General features: G+C 43.0%; 1 protein-coding gene and 1 pseudogene across 1 annotated transcript in view; one reads left to right on the forward strand and one right to left on the reverse strand.

The window, feature by feature from the left end:
* Positions 1–1,752: 1,752 nt before the first annotated feature.
* FAM189A2 (family with sequence similarity 189 member A2) overlaps positions 1,753–15,302 on the forward strand; it is a 66,811-nt gene continuing 53,261 nt past the window's right edge. Inside the window, exons 1-2 of the mRNA XM_042964002.1 lie at positions 1,753–2,181; positions 12,496–12,552. Coding sequence (XP_042819936.1) covers positions 1,768–2,181; positions 12,496–12,552 — 471 coding nt within the window. The 5' untranslated portion in view covers positions 1,753–1,767. The remainder of the gene's footprint in view (positions 2,182–12,495; positions 12,553–15,302) is intronic.
* LOC102966902 lies at positions 12,862–13,392 on the reverse strand (annotated as a pseudogene).

Consider the following 15,302-nt stretch of genomic DNA (forward strand, 5'->3'; position numbering starts at 1 on the left):
AATACCTTCAGGCTTGCATGTAAAATAAGGTATAAACTAAACACACAAACTTTTAGCATTACCTGCAATTTAAGAACATGTACTGTAAGATGTTTTTTAAAGTGCATGTAACAACATACTTTAAACATTTATTTTAAAATACAGTTCCTGGGGTGCCTGGGTGGCTCAGTTGGTTGAGTGTGGGACTCTTGATTTTGGCTCAGGTCATGATCCGAGGGTCCTGGGATCAAGCCCAGAGGCAGGCTCCCCACTGAGCATGAAGCCTGCTTAAGATTCTCTCCCTCTCTCTCTGTTTCTCCCTCTGCCCCTCCCCGGTTCTCTCTCAAAAATAGAATAGAATTGAATATAGCTCCCCGTTTCTCCAGAAAATGGAGTTTGAAGTTTACTTCCAAGGAGACTTTGTAAAAGAAGTCCTAGGGACTATTAACCACAGATGCTTGAATAATTCAAAAAGTATATATGTAAACACACATGCCCATTGGCAATGCATCACATTGTGGGTTGAAGTAAGTAAGACCAAAATAAATACAGCTTTTGCAAGCAGCGCATAAAAACGGATACATATTTCTCGTGGTTTATTGGGCAGGAGGTTAAATACCTTCACTCTACTTACAAAATGAACTGCCAAATACAGAGACTGACTTGCAGCAAAGCGACACTGCCCTGTTCTTAACCTGGAAAAAAAAATCTATTATAATGGTATTATGCATAAGAACACTTTCAATACATAAGAAGAATCTTTGGAAAGAAGGGCATGTATTCTTAGAGAAAATCCTTTTGCAAAGGCTAATCATTTTTTTTAAGCTCTAAATATGCCTTATCAATGACCAAAAAACAGATTAGGATTTTATTAGGATATATCTTCGGGAAGTTTGGGATTCTGTGTTCCACCAGATGCTGCCTAATAGAGCGCACAAGTCAAGGAGAGGCGGACACCCTGGAACCTTTGCCCCGGGCGCCAGACCGCCCCGGTTCGTTCTTTCTGGATGCGGGACACCTCCAAGGTAACCTCACGCTGACGCTGGCTCTTACCCCGGTGCCAGGAACGCACCCCTCCTCGCCCGCCCCTCCCCCCTCCTTCCACGCGCAGTGTCAGCGCCCGGAAGCCTCACGCGAGTGGTGACTTCGCTCTGCCTCGTCCTTCCCTGAAGCCCTGAGGCTTAGACTTTTCCCACCAAGTCACCCACAACCCCTCCTCCTGCCTTCCCCCGCTCAGGAGGGGGAAAAAGTTTAAAGCCGGGTTCCCTTTGCGTTACGCTGGCCAGGGGGTCCCTCTTGGCTGGACTGGAAGGGGGCGAGGGTCCGCGGCGCTTCTTCCGCGCCTCTGCCCAGCCCCAGCTCGGCGCGAGGGGGACAGCATGTTAGATCGTCCGCCACCGGCTCCTACGCGCCCAGACTGCGAGGTCCCTCCTAGCCCGAGCGACTCCCTTAAAAACTTGGGGCCGGGCGCCTTTCCCGGACGCCGGGGAGCGGGGCGTTCGGCGGTGCCCCGGAGCGGGCAGCAGCCGCGCGGCGCGGGCGTGTGTGGGTGAGAGCGAGGGCGCGCCCGCGGCCGGCGGGAGGCGGACGCCCGGGTGGCAGGTGGGTGCGGCCGGCGGGAGCCGGGGCAGCGGCGGCGGCGGCGGCAGCAAGTGGTTGGCCGTGCTCATTTCCTACCCTCCCCCTCGGTCTCGGGGTCCGCCCGCGGTGCCCAGTGCGCGGCGCCCGCGGCTCCGCGCCGCGTCCCCCCTCGCCGCCGCAGCCGGCCGCTCCCTTCCCCGCCGGTCCATGTCCCTGCCCGTGGTGCTCCCGGGCTCCTGCTGCCCTGTGGCCGGGCTCTCGGGCGGGCCGCAGGCCGGGGGCCCGGGCGCCGGGGCCGCCGCCGCGCAGGAGCCGCCGCTGCCCCCGCTGCGGCCGCGCTGGCCCCGGGCGGCTTTGCAGCCCCCCGCGCGGCCTCGCTGCGCGGGCACCGCCGCCGCCGCCGGGGTGCTGGCGGCTCCGCCCGCGCTCTCCTCCCGCCGGGCCGCCGCCGCCGCCGCCGCCGCCCCGGGCTCGGCGCTGCTGCCCGCTCGCCCGCTCCTGTCGCTCGGGCTGCTGCAGCTGATCCTGGGCTGTTGCATGGTGGCACTGAGCTTCGGGGCGCTGTCGCTGAGCAGCTCCCCGCAGGTGAAGAACTCGTGTCCGTTCTGGGCCGGCTCCTCGGTGAGTGCCGCGCGTGCCCCACTCGCCTGGACAGGGCCCACCGGGGGCGGCGCGGGGGGGGGGGGGGGGGAGCAGGGACCTCCGGCCGGTCCCCTCCGCTGCCCCAGGACTGGCTCCCCAGCCCCGAGGGCTGTGGTTGGGGAACACGGTCCTTTGGGCCAAATGAAGTTTTTGGAGGCGTTGAGGCTGGGGGAAAAACAAAGGCTCAAACGGAGAGCAGCTCAAGGGTGACTTGGGATGCACTTGGACAGTGTTCCGTACCTCACAGCTGAAGGATTGTGTTGTTCCTGGCAAGTTACTAGAATACAATAGACTTCCAGCTCCGGGAGAGTGGAAGAATGGGGGTGGAAGATAGGAAAGTAGGAGAAAATGATTCAACTTTGGGCCATTGAGTATTTACTTCACCCACCGTGTCTGTGCAGGGAGGCCGGGCATTTGATCTCTTTTCTCCATGGAGGCATCAACAGTGCCTGGCACATAGTAGGTGTACTTGTGGGGTGATTGAAGTGACAGCTTGACTTGGGGCACATCATTTATTTTATTCCACTTTAAGGCACATGTAAATGTGAAATGTATCTGGTGTAGTATGGCTCCACTCTATTTGGGGACAAGCTCAGGAGGTAATGACAGGGTGTGTGCAAACATACTTGTACCTGGTCATTAAAGGAGGCCCCTACTTGATTATTGGAGCCAGGCAGGCTGCTGCACAGAATTTAGTTCTCAAGAACCCAAATGGTCATTATGCATGAGCTCCCAAAGCCCCAGGAGCAGGGGGCAGCTCACTGGAGATACCTGACCCCCTTCAGTGACCTGACCCTGTTTCCTCCAATGGGGAAGGCTGATCTGGAGAAAAAGGTGCCCAGCCCCTGGAGAAGGTGCTGCCTCCACTGTGTTTGGACTCCAGGAGGCTCCTCACCCCTGCCTCCTAAAATGTCACAGCTTCTAAGGCGTACGTCCTCCTGAGGCTTGCTGGGGGTTGACAGACTTGGAAATAGGTCTTTGTGGAATGATTGTAGAAGATGGGTATTTGAAAGTAAACGACCTTTTTATGGAGAAAGTCAGTCTAAGTCTGGGAGTGCCAATAGTTTGATTAAGATCTGCAAGGAGTGTATATGCTGATAAAATCGTCCTTCTGCAGTCCCCACACACCCAGATTCAAGGCCAAATTTTAAGACTATAGGGAGAACTAATTGAACCCAAAGTAATTGTTTGAATGAGAACATTAAGAATATTAAGTACCCTGAGCCCTGCCTGACATTTTATACTTAAACCGATGCCAATTTGCTCTCCTTTGGAAATACTTTGACGCTGGATGGTCTTACGCTGGATCAGCCCATGCTGTGGTAGCCAGAGTTCATGCTCTGTGCCTCATGTGAGAGGAATCCCACCCTCCTGGACCTGCTATTGGGCTCTCCCTGTGGCCTTCCTGAGTCTTTTTTAAAACAACAGGGTAGGGATTAGATTCATTATGCTCCCTAGTCCATTCACCAGACTAAAGTCAGCCAAATGGTGGATGCATTTCATTTCTCTAAATACCATGGGCCAGAAGTGAATGTTGCATACATTTTTAGGGATTTCGTCTTTATAAAATCATAATCTCTTGTCCTCTCAAAGATAGCTAGTTTGGGCTTAAAAAAATTTTTTTTAATGTTTATTTTTGTTTTTAGAGAGAGAGAGACAGAGCACAAGCAGGACAGGGGCAAAGAGAGAGAGAGGGAGACACAGAATCCGAAGCAGGCTCCAGGCTCCCAGCTGTCCTCACAGAGCCCGATGCAGAGCTCGAACTCACAAACTGCAAGATCATGACCTGGGCTGAAGTCAGATGCTTAACTGACTGAGCCACCCAGGCAGCCCCAGTTTAGGATTATTTAAAACTATTTTTTCCCTTTGGAAATCAAAACCTCGAATCAGTGTACTATTGTGAATTATTTCAGAGGTGAATGCCGTTAGATGTCAGTCAAGCCACAGTTGGGTTTGATGAAGTATTAAAAAAAAAAAAAAAAAAAAAAAAAAGGCCTTTAGCCAGAAAATGAAAGTCATTAACCAGGACCTGCTGACTTGCTGACTGGGAGCATAGTAGGTGTACTTGAACCCGGCAAAACAGAGCAGGGAAAGAATTACTAACTTGGAACTAAATTCTCTTTTATAGGGTTGTTTTCCACACCCCACCCCACCCCAGCTCTATATGCAAACCTGCAGTTGTTCATTATTCTTTTTTTGTGTGTGTGTGGCCTATTTCTGAGGTTGACCACAGAATTTACAAAGTAACAACAGAACCAACAAAAACTGTATGTTCAGAATGACTGGATAGGATTGGAGGATGACATTAGGCACCATGACCATGGTATTATAGGAAGAAGTTTTACCAGTAGCACATACCTTCTGAATTTATGTACACGAGAGAGGCTTTGTTCTTGTTTTTTAATTCTGCATTATGGGAAAATTTAAATTTATTCGAACACTGCCCAGCAAACCCTCCTATCCCTCTTACCCAGCGCCAACAATTGTTTTGTCTCTGCCGCCTCCTGGCTTTGCGGCTGGCTCCGTGTGTTCTGATAATATCAGAAGGATGAGTGTTTGAGGCAGGGTAGGAACGAGCTCCATCATGCTCCCTAGGCTCTTTGTCAGATTAACTTCCCACATTATTTTGGAGCAAATCTCAGCCATCACATCATTTCATCTGTAAATGGTTCCATGTGTGTATTGTTTTTGAAAGAAAATCTAAACAGAAAGAAAATATAAACAGAATAGAGAGACAGCATAGAAGTGACCGGGCAGTCTTAAGACCCCCCTTCCATTTTTAACATTTTACTAGGAAAATTTTAAATCTCCGCAAAAAATGTACAAAGAATACTATAGTGAACCCCTATTTATTTATCATCAAGCCTCAGTAGTGATCAACACATGGCCGTTTCCCTCCCACACCCACTTCCCCTATTGGATTATTTTAAGGCAACTCTCTGGTATCGTAATTTTAGCCATTCAATATTTCAGTATGGATTTCTTAAAAAAGGGGGGTTACTAGATAAAGAGAGGGACTTAATAGCATATAGTAATGTGCTGATTATAAAGATAGCTAAGCTAAGATTTTTATGAAAAAAGCTTAAAAATTATGACTCGAGGGCTGCAGGGTTTTTTTTTTTTTTTAAGTAACAGCTTTATTGAGATCTGATTCACACTCCATACATGTCACCTATTTAAGGTGTGCAATTCAGTGGTTTTTAGTGAATTCATGGAGGTACACAACCATCACCACAATCAATCTCAGAAAATTTTCATCATCCCGTAAAGAAACTCTGTTCCCATTAGCAGTCACTCCCCATTTCCCCCGACCCCTTTATCCCTAGGCAACCACTGATTAACCGCCTTTCAGTGTCTGTGGATTATTCTGGACATTTCGTATAGATGGAATCATACAACATGTGGTCCTTTGCAGCTGGCTCCTTTCACTTAGCACAGTGTCTGCAAAGTTCATTCATAATTACGGCATGTCACTACTTCCTTCCTGTTCGTTGCCGAATGAGATTCCACTGTATGGATATGCCACGTTTTATTTTTCACTCGGAAGTTTTGTTGGCATATGGAACTAGGTAGTTGAGAGGCAGTGCCAGTTTGTCGCAGGTTGCTTTGGACCCCCGTAGGAACACAGAAGATAGAAGGAGATCCTCATATTCCAAGCTTTGAATGACCATTATGTGCCTTAGTCTGCTCTAGCCATTAAATTGGCAGATCTTTCTTCAGTTTCAGTAAAAATTCTGCTTCTATATTTGATACAAAATTAAATTCAAGGTACAGATATATTCATTGAAAGGACTATTAACACAGTATAATTCAAGAATATTTTTCCATATGTACTTCCATAAGTGCTCTCACCTTGAGCTTGAGATTTGGAAGCTTCCTTCGTTTGTCTGGACCTTGAAGGTATTTTATCTATTTTAATATGTATTTAAGAATTAACAAGTTCTATAAAGGGTCTTTTCCCATGCTTTACATGTTTTTAACATATTCATTGTTTTTGAGCATTCTCTGATCATTTTTCTTCCTGGTCTCTTCGGTTAATGACTCAATCTGTTATTATTCCTGAAGGGCATGAAGCTAAGAGATTAGCCACTTTTAAAAGCATCTTCAAGTTTGACTCCAGGTAGGTGACAGATGGAGGGTCTCCCAGACCGTGTTCAAGACATGCTGTCCTGGCTCTTGATTTGGGGGCATATTTAGTTACTACCATACTACACTGGATTAATGATAGAGAGGATTGCATTGGTTTGCATCTCCTCCTTCAGAAAACAAAATATCTGGGGCGCCTGGGTGGCCCAGTAGGTTAAGCGTCTGACTTTGACTCAGGTCATGATTTCGCTGTTTGTGGGTTCAAGCCCCATGTCGGGCTCTGCGCTGACAGCTTGGAGCCTGTAACCTGCTTCGGATTCTGTGTTTCCCTCTCTTTTTGACCCTCTTCCTGCTCACACTCTGTCTCTCTCTCAAAAAATAAATAAACATTAAAAAAAATAAAAAAGAAAACAAAATACCTTACTCTGATGACATATACGATCCTTGGAAGATATCTGAGGCAAATGGTAGAGAATTGGCTATTATTATTTTTTTTTGCTCTTCTCTGGGAACCCTAATACCCTTAATGTTCTGCTTTGAGTCACTGACCTAAACTCATGGTTACCCCTCCCTTGAGTCTGTAATTCTTGGACAAGATTCCAGTTCCTTATAAAGAGACAGACAAGAGCGAACGTTAAGGTAAACCATTCTTTAAAAATTGCAGTGATGAAACAAACTTGAAAAAGAATGAATGGTTCAAAGGAGAAACTAGCTCAAAAATTCTGAAGTCTCTACTAGTGAAACAAACAATAAATACATTTTTTTCTACCGTATCATCAAATACTTAATATTAATGGGCCATTTAAAATATAATTTTTTGTGGGTGCCTGGGTGGCTCAGTCGATTAAGCGGCCGACTTCAGCTTAGGTCACGATCTCGTGGTCTGTGAGTTCGAGCCCTGCGTCGGGCTCTGGGCTTATGGCTCAGAGCCCGGAGCCTGCTTCCGATTCTGTGTCTCCCTCTCTCTCTGCCCCTCCCCCGTTCATGTTCTGTCTCTCTCTGTCTCAAAAATAAATAAACGTTTAAAATATAATTTTTTGTGATGAATTGTATTGATTTTCTTTGGTCATTTATTTTCCACAGCAGCAGAGTGACATTGATAAATTCTTGAATGAGTCATTGAGCCTCCCAACCTCAGTTACTAATCTGTAAAATGGGTGCAATGATTCTTGCCTCAGAACTGATTTTGTGAGGGTGTAGTTAGAGAACAAACTCTATCAGTGTTTTTTAAACATCAAGGTCATATTTAATCCAAATAAGGTAAAAAGGCCAGTTTTCTGTGGGACATTCTAGTAACCACCATGCATACATTAGAAATATTCAGTTGCCTACTTCCTCAGTTTTTTAATGAATCATGCTGGACATATAAGGAAGAATAATATACATGAACACATACACACATGCACACACACACACATTTTTTCAAGTTTCCAGTATAAAAGCTATAGGGCAAAGTAAATTTTTGAGAGCTTTGATTATTGTGTGTTTAATTTATAAGGCAAACATGGGACATTTACAGCTTGGCTCTTTTTATCTCTGTGTTTAGATATAGCAACTTTTGGCAAACAATCCAGAACATTTCTGCCCTGAGGCATGTTAATGGATAGCAAAGAAAAATAATAAGGGCAGTAAAATAATAAGCTTTTGATCTTAATGATTTGATTTTCAAGTTGGGAAATTAAGGCACATTAACCATATGTGGTGAGTAACAATGATTCTTGCATGGAGTATCTCAGAATCCTTCTTTGCAATATCAGAAAAAAGAAAGGCCTCTGCTTTTTCCTAAAAGCTACAAGGAATGGGTTACAAGTAAGTGAAAACAAAATTATAATAAACCTCATTATAATAATATAGAGATAATTTAATGTTAGAAAATAGGTTTTTGCTTGTTCATTCAGGGCAAGCTGTATCTTGCACTTGGTGGAAAGAATGCTATGAAGTTGCTTTTTAGTGTTGAGTTTAATTGAGCTTGAAGAATGGGAGAAATTGAGTAGAAGTAGGTATATGCCTTTGTTGCTGCGTTCAGGACTGGATGTAACCACAATTTTCACCTGCCATTGGAGTATAATTTCTTAAAACATCCCTGTAAAGAAGGGTGGTTTACAAAAATCCTGTTGTGATTTAGTGTGAGTGTGTGTTGAGTCTATAAATAATTCAAATGGAAATTTATTACCTTTAAATATTTTGCCTTACAATCCATGAGCATAGTATATGTCTTCATTTATTTGGGTCTTCCTTTAATATTGCTTACTAAGGTTTATATTTCTTCCTACTAGGTCTTAAGTATTTTTGAAGTTATATGTATTTTGAAATTTCTGGTATTTATTATTTGTCAAATGCATTTTTTAAAAAGTTTTATTTATTAATTTTTGAGAGAGAGAGAGAGAGAGAGCATGAAAATCCTGAGCAGGCTCTGCTGACAACATGGAGCCTGATACAAGGCTCGAACCCATGCACTGTGAGATCATGACCTGAGCCAAACCAAGAGTCAGATGCTCAATGATTGAGGCACCCAAGCATCCCTGTACATATTTTTAAAATTATGTTTGGAGTTTAGTTTGTTGCTTATATATGTAAAATACCCCTCAAAAAATAATAAAGATAGCTTAGTTCCTTAATTCCAGAGACCTTTGATTTTAAATGACAATTGTATCTGCCATGATCTACTGAATACATCTATATTCACCTTGGCAACACTATTCCTGGGACTTTATCCAACAGAAATAAAAAGCAATTGTTTTTAAGCATTATATGGCCATGGATGTTTACCATAGCATTGATTGTGAGGGCAAAAAGCTGGAAATAGAGTGAATACTAATGAATATGGAAATAATCGAATACAGGAGGTAAGCCATACAAGGAAATATTATGTAGCCATTAAGCAGAAATGAATGAGAGCTATTCCAGTGGACATGAAGAGATTTCCTTGAAGTATTTACTGAGAAAGAAAAAGGAGGAAAAGTATCTTTTATGACCCATTTTTTATAAAATACATATGCACATATACATGTTTGTCTAGTAATAAGAATTTAAAGAAAGATATGTCCATGTGTAATATATGTAAACGTACCAAATTGTTAATGTGGGGAGGGTTGGGTGATGTGGCTGGTGGGGGAGGTGGAAAGCATAGCTGAGGCCTCTTGCTACTTTTATGGGTGTTTATGGTCTGGGCTGGACACCTCATTTTAATGATAATGCTGTTTTAATGAAAAACATGTGTTCCAAAAAGCTGAATCACAGAGTTCTCTATTAATGGAGATGGTCTAAATATCAAACACTAACTGATAATTTGCATTATACTTAGATTTTAGTGAAGTGGGCAGGTTGTGTTTCCCTCAAGGGCAGTCAAAATTTTCAGTTTTGTTTTTACAAAAATAGTTGCAATTCTGGGTCGCCTGGGTGGCTCAGTCGGTTAAGCGTCTGCCTTTGGCTCAAGTCATAATCTCACAGTTCACGGGTTTGAGCCCCGTGTCTGGCTCTCTGTTGTCCACACAGAGCCTGCTACGGATCCTCTGTCCCCCTTTCTCTCTGCCCCTCCCTGACTCATGCTCTCTCTCTCTCTCTCTCTCTCTCTCTCATAAATAAATAAATAAATAAATAAAACCTTAAAAAAAAATAGTTGTATTACCTCAGCTAAGTCCAGTAAGCCGCTGGTCGGGCGGGCAGGGAACACGTGCCCATGTGGGTGCACGCGCACGCACACACGTATACACACACACAGACATAACATGCGCATGTCCACACACAGCCTGCAGGTGGAGCCAGCACTGGATTGCAGGGGATCCTGAGGACTTTCTATCTTCACAGCAGGGCACATTTTTGAGTTAGAAGAGACCCGCAGATGGAGTTTCCTTCACTGAAACCACACTTCTAAGGAAACAAGAGTGAGGACCAGAAAAGCGATAAGACTTGGCCAAGTTCGTATAGTTATTTAAAAGCCAGGTGGGGAACCCACACCCCAAGGTCTCCTGGATTTCAAGTCACAATTTGTAAAGTAGATGCAACCACATGTAGACACACGCCCTGTGTGTCTCCAGGCAGAAATCATTCAGAACAAAGAAATAGCCTATTGACTTTTTAAAAAAAATTTTTTTAATATACGAAATTTATTGTCAAATTGGTTTCCATACAACACCCAGTGCTCATCCCAAAAGGTGCCCTCCTCAATACCCATCACCCACCCTCCCCTCCCTCCCACCCCCCATCAACCCTCAGTTTGTTCTCAGTTTTTAAGAGTCTCTTATGCTTTGGCTCTCTCCCACTCTAACCTCTTTTTTTTTTTTTTCCTTCCCCTCCCCCATGGGTTTCTGTTAAGTTTCTCAGGATCCACATAAGAGTGAAACCATATGGTATCTGTCTTTCTCTGTATGGCTTATTTCACTTAGCATCACACTCTCCAGTTCCATCCACGTTGCTACAAAAGGCCATATTTCATTCTTTCTCATTGCCACGTAGTATTCCATTGTGTATATAAACCACAATTTCTTTATCCATTCATCAGTTGATGGACATTTATAGCCTATTGACTTTAAGATGATTGCAAGAATACAGTGCCTGGTGGGCAGGCAGCTGACAGTATGTTTAAACATAAATGGGATATAAGGATCTGTTGCCTGTCTGCCCATACATGGTCTTTAAGTCCTTGATATAAGTGGGTAGACTTGTCCTCTGCTCATTTGACAATGATTTACTCTCAGCCAGTAAATGGAGAATGGAGAGTCTTTAGAAGCAACACTGTAAAATCCCTTCAGACTTGTCGTTGAGAAACCATCACTGTGAACTGGTACATTGGAGGGATTTTGGTAAAAAGCGCACATAAAGGAAAACCCTCATAACCGCATTCTGCAGATGCGTGCACCCTGTTATACAAAGGTAAATGTGCCCCAGTGACATCGGAATGTCCCTGAGCTGAATAATTACTTTGATTGTTCTTTCCCAACTGCTTAGTGAACCGTGTTATCCAAAGGGCTGACATTGATTTCCAGTTTTCATTTTGGCAAAATGCTGATTCTTCTTTACCAAGGGGTTTAATTAGTTGTTTATTGAAGTGTCATTTTACAATATGAGACTTCTCTCACTGTAGTCCCCTCTCCCTTTTGTGGAATAAATGCTCAGGAACAGTTATCAGTTGCCCGTCACGTGACAGGTGCCAGGCTGGGAGCTGAGGATTTGGGAGACAAGAGTTCATGGTCAGTGGGCAAGGCAGAGATGCACCTCTCAAGTTATAATGACAGAGAGTGTTTGGGGGGAAAATTGTGTAGAGGGCTTCCAGGAGTGTGGGGTGGTGGGATCAGCGAAGGCTTCTTGGAGGAGGTGAGTGTTAGCCAGGATCTTGCAGGATGTGTAGGAGTTCTCAGATAGCTATGAGGGGAGCTGAGAGGAGAAGATACTGCAACCAAGAGAAGTGCAGAGGCCCTCAGTGTTAAAGCCTGGCCAGTCTGGGGTGCCTGGGTAGCTCATTCGGCTAAGCGTCTGACTGTTGGGTTTCAGTTCAGGTCATAATCTCATGGTTTTGTGAATTCGAGCCCCAAATTGGGCTCCATGCTGACAGTGTGGAGCCTACTTGGATTCTCTCTCTCTCTCCCTGTCTCTCTGCCCCTCCCCAACTGATGCTGTCTCTGTCTCTCTCAAAATAAATAAGTAAACTTAAAAAAAAAGAGCCTGGCCAATCTGATGGGGGACAGGTGTGCCTGGGCGGAAGATGGGCAGGGGGCAGTGGTGCATAGAAACCAGCCTTGAGAAGTGGGCAGAGGAAGATCCTGAGAGACCTTGTGTACCATTTCAGAGCACTTACTTGGCCCGTAAAGGGTGGGTACCCACCTAACGAATGGAGGGTTGTAGCCACACACATGTCTTACGAGGCTGACAATGGTAACAGGTTGGGTGCTCTGGGGCAGGGAGCTTGGGTCAGCAATACTGACTCCTTCACTAACTGGAAGGATAGCCTACTCTCTCTATGTTCCTAATTGACCTTAAGAAAAAACATACACAGTCAATAAAAAAGCTTTGGGGGCTTTGTGGGAAGGAGAGTCCAAAGTGGTCTACCAGGGCTCAGATAATCAGCAGGAATATCAAATGTTTGAGTTAGAAGACTTTGAAATTTCAGGGTTTTTTTTTTTTTTTTGAAAAAAGTATACTTTAGAGACTAGGATTAGTTTGTTGGAATTGGTCCCTTTTCTAGATTTATGATACTGTTTATCCTTGTAGGTGATCCTCTCTGGAATCATAGGATTAACAACTTGGAAACGGCCTATGATACTGCTGGTATGTACTGATCTCATAAATTGTTACCCTTTGTAAAATGTGCTGTGTATGAAGGCTGTGAAATCAGTCACTGAAGAAAAACGCCCAAGCTTTCTTGTTCATGAAAAAAAAGAAGCTAACAACTGACAATATTAGAAGTCAGATGTTCTCCTAATGACAAAGTGAGATGATAATTTTGCCAGTTTTCCTTTTTTTGGGGGGTTACCTTTTTGTTGTTCTTATTATGTACCACATTGACACAATGCATAACCTTCTAGAAGGGGTGGATGAGCATAACCGTTATTTTTCATCAATCAGGAAAAGGCTTCCTTAATTGATATTATCCAAACCCTTTGACACATAGTAACGATTAACTCCAGAGACAAGCCTATCTCTTTGCATCAAACTCCACTGAAAAGGTTAACAGGTAGCCCTTTTTCCCTCACCCCCCGTTACTGCACCTGTGGATGTATGCAGTGGCTATGCTAGGGATGACCAAGCACATGACCATGATGCCGATCCCGGGCAGAATCTCGAACCACATTGCACCGAGGTTGCCAGGACTGAACCCTTCCTTCCTGTCCTCCTAGAGGTAACCTGGCCTCAGTTTTGTCAATTTTCTGATTTATTTTAAGCTTCTTAATGTACCCAGTGCTGTCTATGTGTTTTTAGTTCCAGAATTAGATCTGTTGTAAAGATATAATTAAAAAAAAAAAAGGTTTACTATGGACATTTTTAAACATACACTAAAGCAAAGGGAATAATATAATGAACTCCCTGTACCAATCACCCAGCTTCAACAACTACCAACTCAGCCAATCTTGTTCAGCTAGACCCTTACCCATTTCTCGGCTCCCCATATTTTCCCCTGCATGTTCTTTTGAAGTAAATCTCAGACATTAAATCATGATACATAATTGTTTATTGTTATAATGCTTTGGTTGGACAACCTTACAGTTTCATTGCTTAGACTTTCTATATTCTCTATCACATATATATTTTCATGGTACTATAAGCATATATTGGTAACTTTATCCCTTTTTTTAGTTAAGGTAAAATTCACATAATATAAAGTTAACTGTTTTAAAGTTTTCATTTCAGTGGCATTTAGTACATTCCCAATGTTCATTTTTTTGTTTGTTTTTATTTGCTATGTCCTTTGGATTCAGGGAATACTATATAAAACCGATGATTGCCAATGGAGTTACCAACTTTCAAGATGAAGTAGAGGATCTAAGAAATTTGATTTGAAGTATATATAATGAAAACAAAATTTAAAAAATTTTTATTTATTTATTTTTTTTTTATTAAAAAAAATTTTTTTTTAACGTTTATTTATTTTTGAGACAGAGAGAGACAGAGCATGAACGGGGGAGGGTCAGAGAGAGGGAGACACAGAATCTGAAACAGGCTCCAGGCTCTGAGCTGTCAGCACAGAGCCCGACACAGGGCTTGAACTCACGGACCGCGAGATCATGACCTGAGCCAAAGTCGGCGGCTTAACCGACTGAGCCACCCAGGCGCCCCAACAAATTTTTTTTTCTATAGGGCATTTCTTTTGACTTTTCTCCCGTTCATTTTAATGTAGGGTTAAATAGTTTTCTAAATTCATTTTGTATATACACTTAACAGTTCATCTTAAACAGGCCACTGTTTGCTGGGCAGCGGGTGATAAATACAAAAGTAGCTAAATTCGTACATGCAAGGAGAAGAAACACACTGCAGAAGACAGAGTAATGGGTCCCAGAACTGTGTTGATGGTTTTGAACAACTTAAAAGTTTTCAGGCCCACTAGACAATTTAGGCAGCATTTTGGAAGCCCTTCAATTATTACATTTCGTGAAACTCTGTAAATATTTCTGGAAGGAGTAAATTATTGGTGCAGCAGTTTAATCTCTGAGATAGCAGGGTAGGAGAAAAATGAGGCTTCAGATGAGTTTTATGGCATGTGTTATGAGTGGGTGATGTTTATTTTGCAACAATTCTCTAGAAAAATGTTGGATGCTGTTCAATGTTTATACTAATATTTGGCTTTAAGAGTCATTTTTTGCCCTGATTTTTCCATTGGGTCACTATTGAAATGTCGAGTAATACATCCCTCAGGTATTTAAATTAAAATCAGAAAATCTCTAATGCTATTTGTATTTTTAAGATTCTAAGTGGGGAGGAGAATATGAGCCTGTGTTCTGGGTAGATATTAAGAAAGTTGACCTTTTAAGACATTTATTTCTCTAACATTGTTTTCTTTTGGAAAGGTGCCTCATAGATTTATTTAGTGAGCTCAAGGTACTGTGAAAGAAACTGACCTTCATAGAAATGTATCTTTATTTTATGCTTTTAAATTTATTTCTCATCTTTGTTGATAAGTATATGTACAACTTTGTCAAAGTTATAACCAATTTGTACATACCATGTTGTGCTCTGCTTTTTCTGTTTAATATTGCATTAATTAAGTTCATATCAGTAAATATGATGTTTCCATATACAAGGGGTCCACATGCCTGCCTGAATGGCCTGCTGTCATATTTCTGTATTACCATCAGTTGTAAGCCTGTTGGACCCATAGGCTTCTATATTTCAATTTGTATGAATTATGTATTTAGAAGATCCTGTAGAGATTGTTTCCAAGTGTTAATTAACATCAATTTATAAAGAAGATAAATTAATTGATAGGAATTGTATAAGGACAAACTTTCTGGGTACATCAAGGGATCATTTGAGCCTTGGTCAATATCATAAGTGAAAAATCCTCAGTTCACATGAATCTTAAT

This window comes from Panthera tigris, chromosome D4 (genome assembly GCF_018350195.1).
Source record: "Panthera tigris isolate Pti1 chromosome D4, P.tigris_Pti1_mat1.1, whole genome shotgun sequence".
NCBI lineage: Eukaryota > Metazoa > Chordata > Mammalia > Carnivora > Felidae > Panthera > Panthera tigris.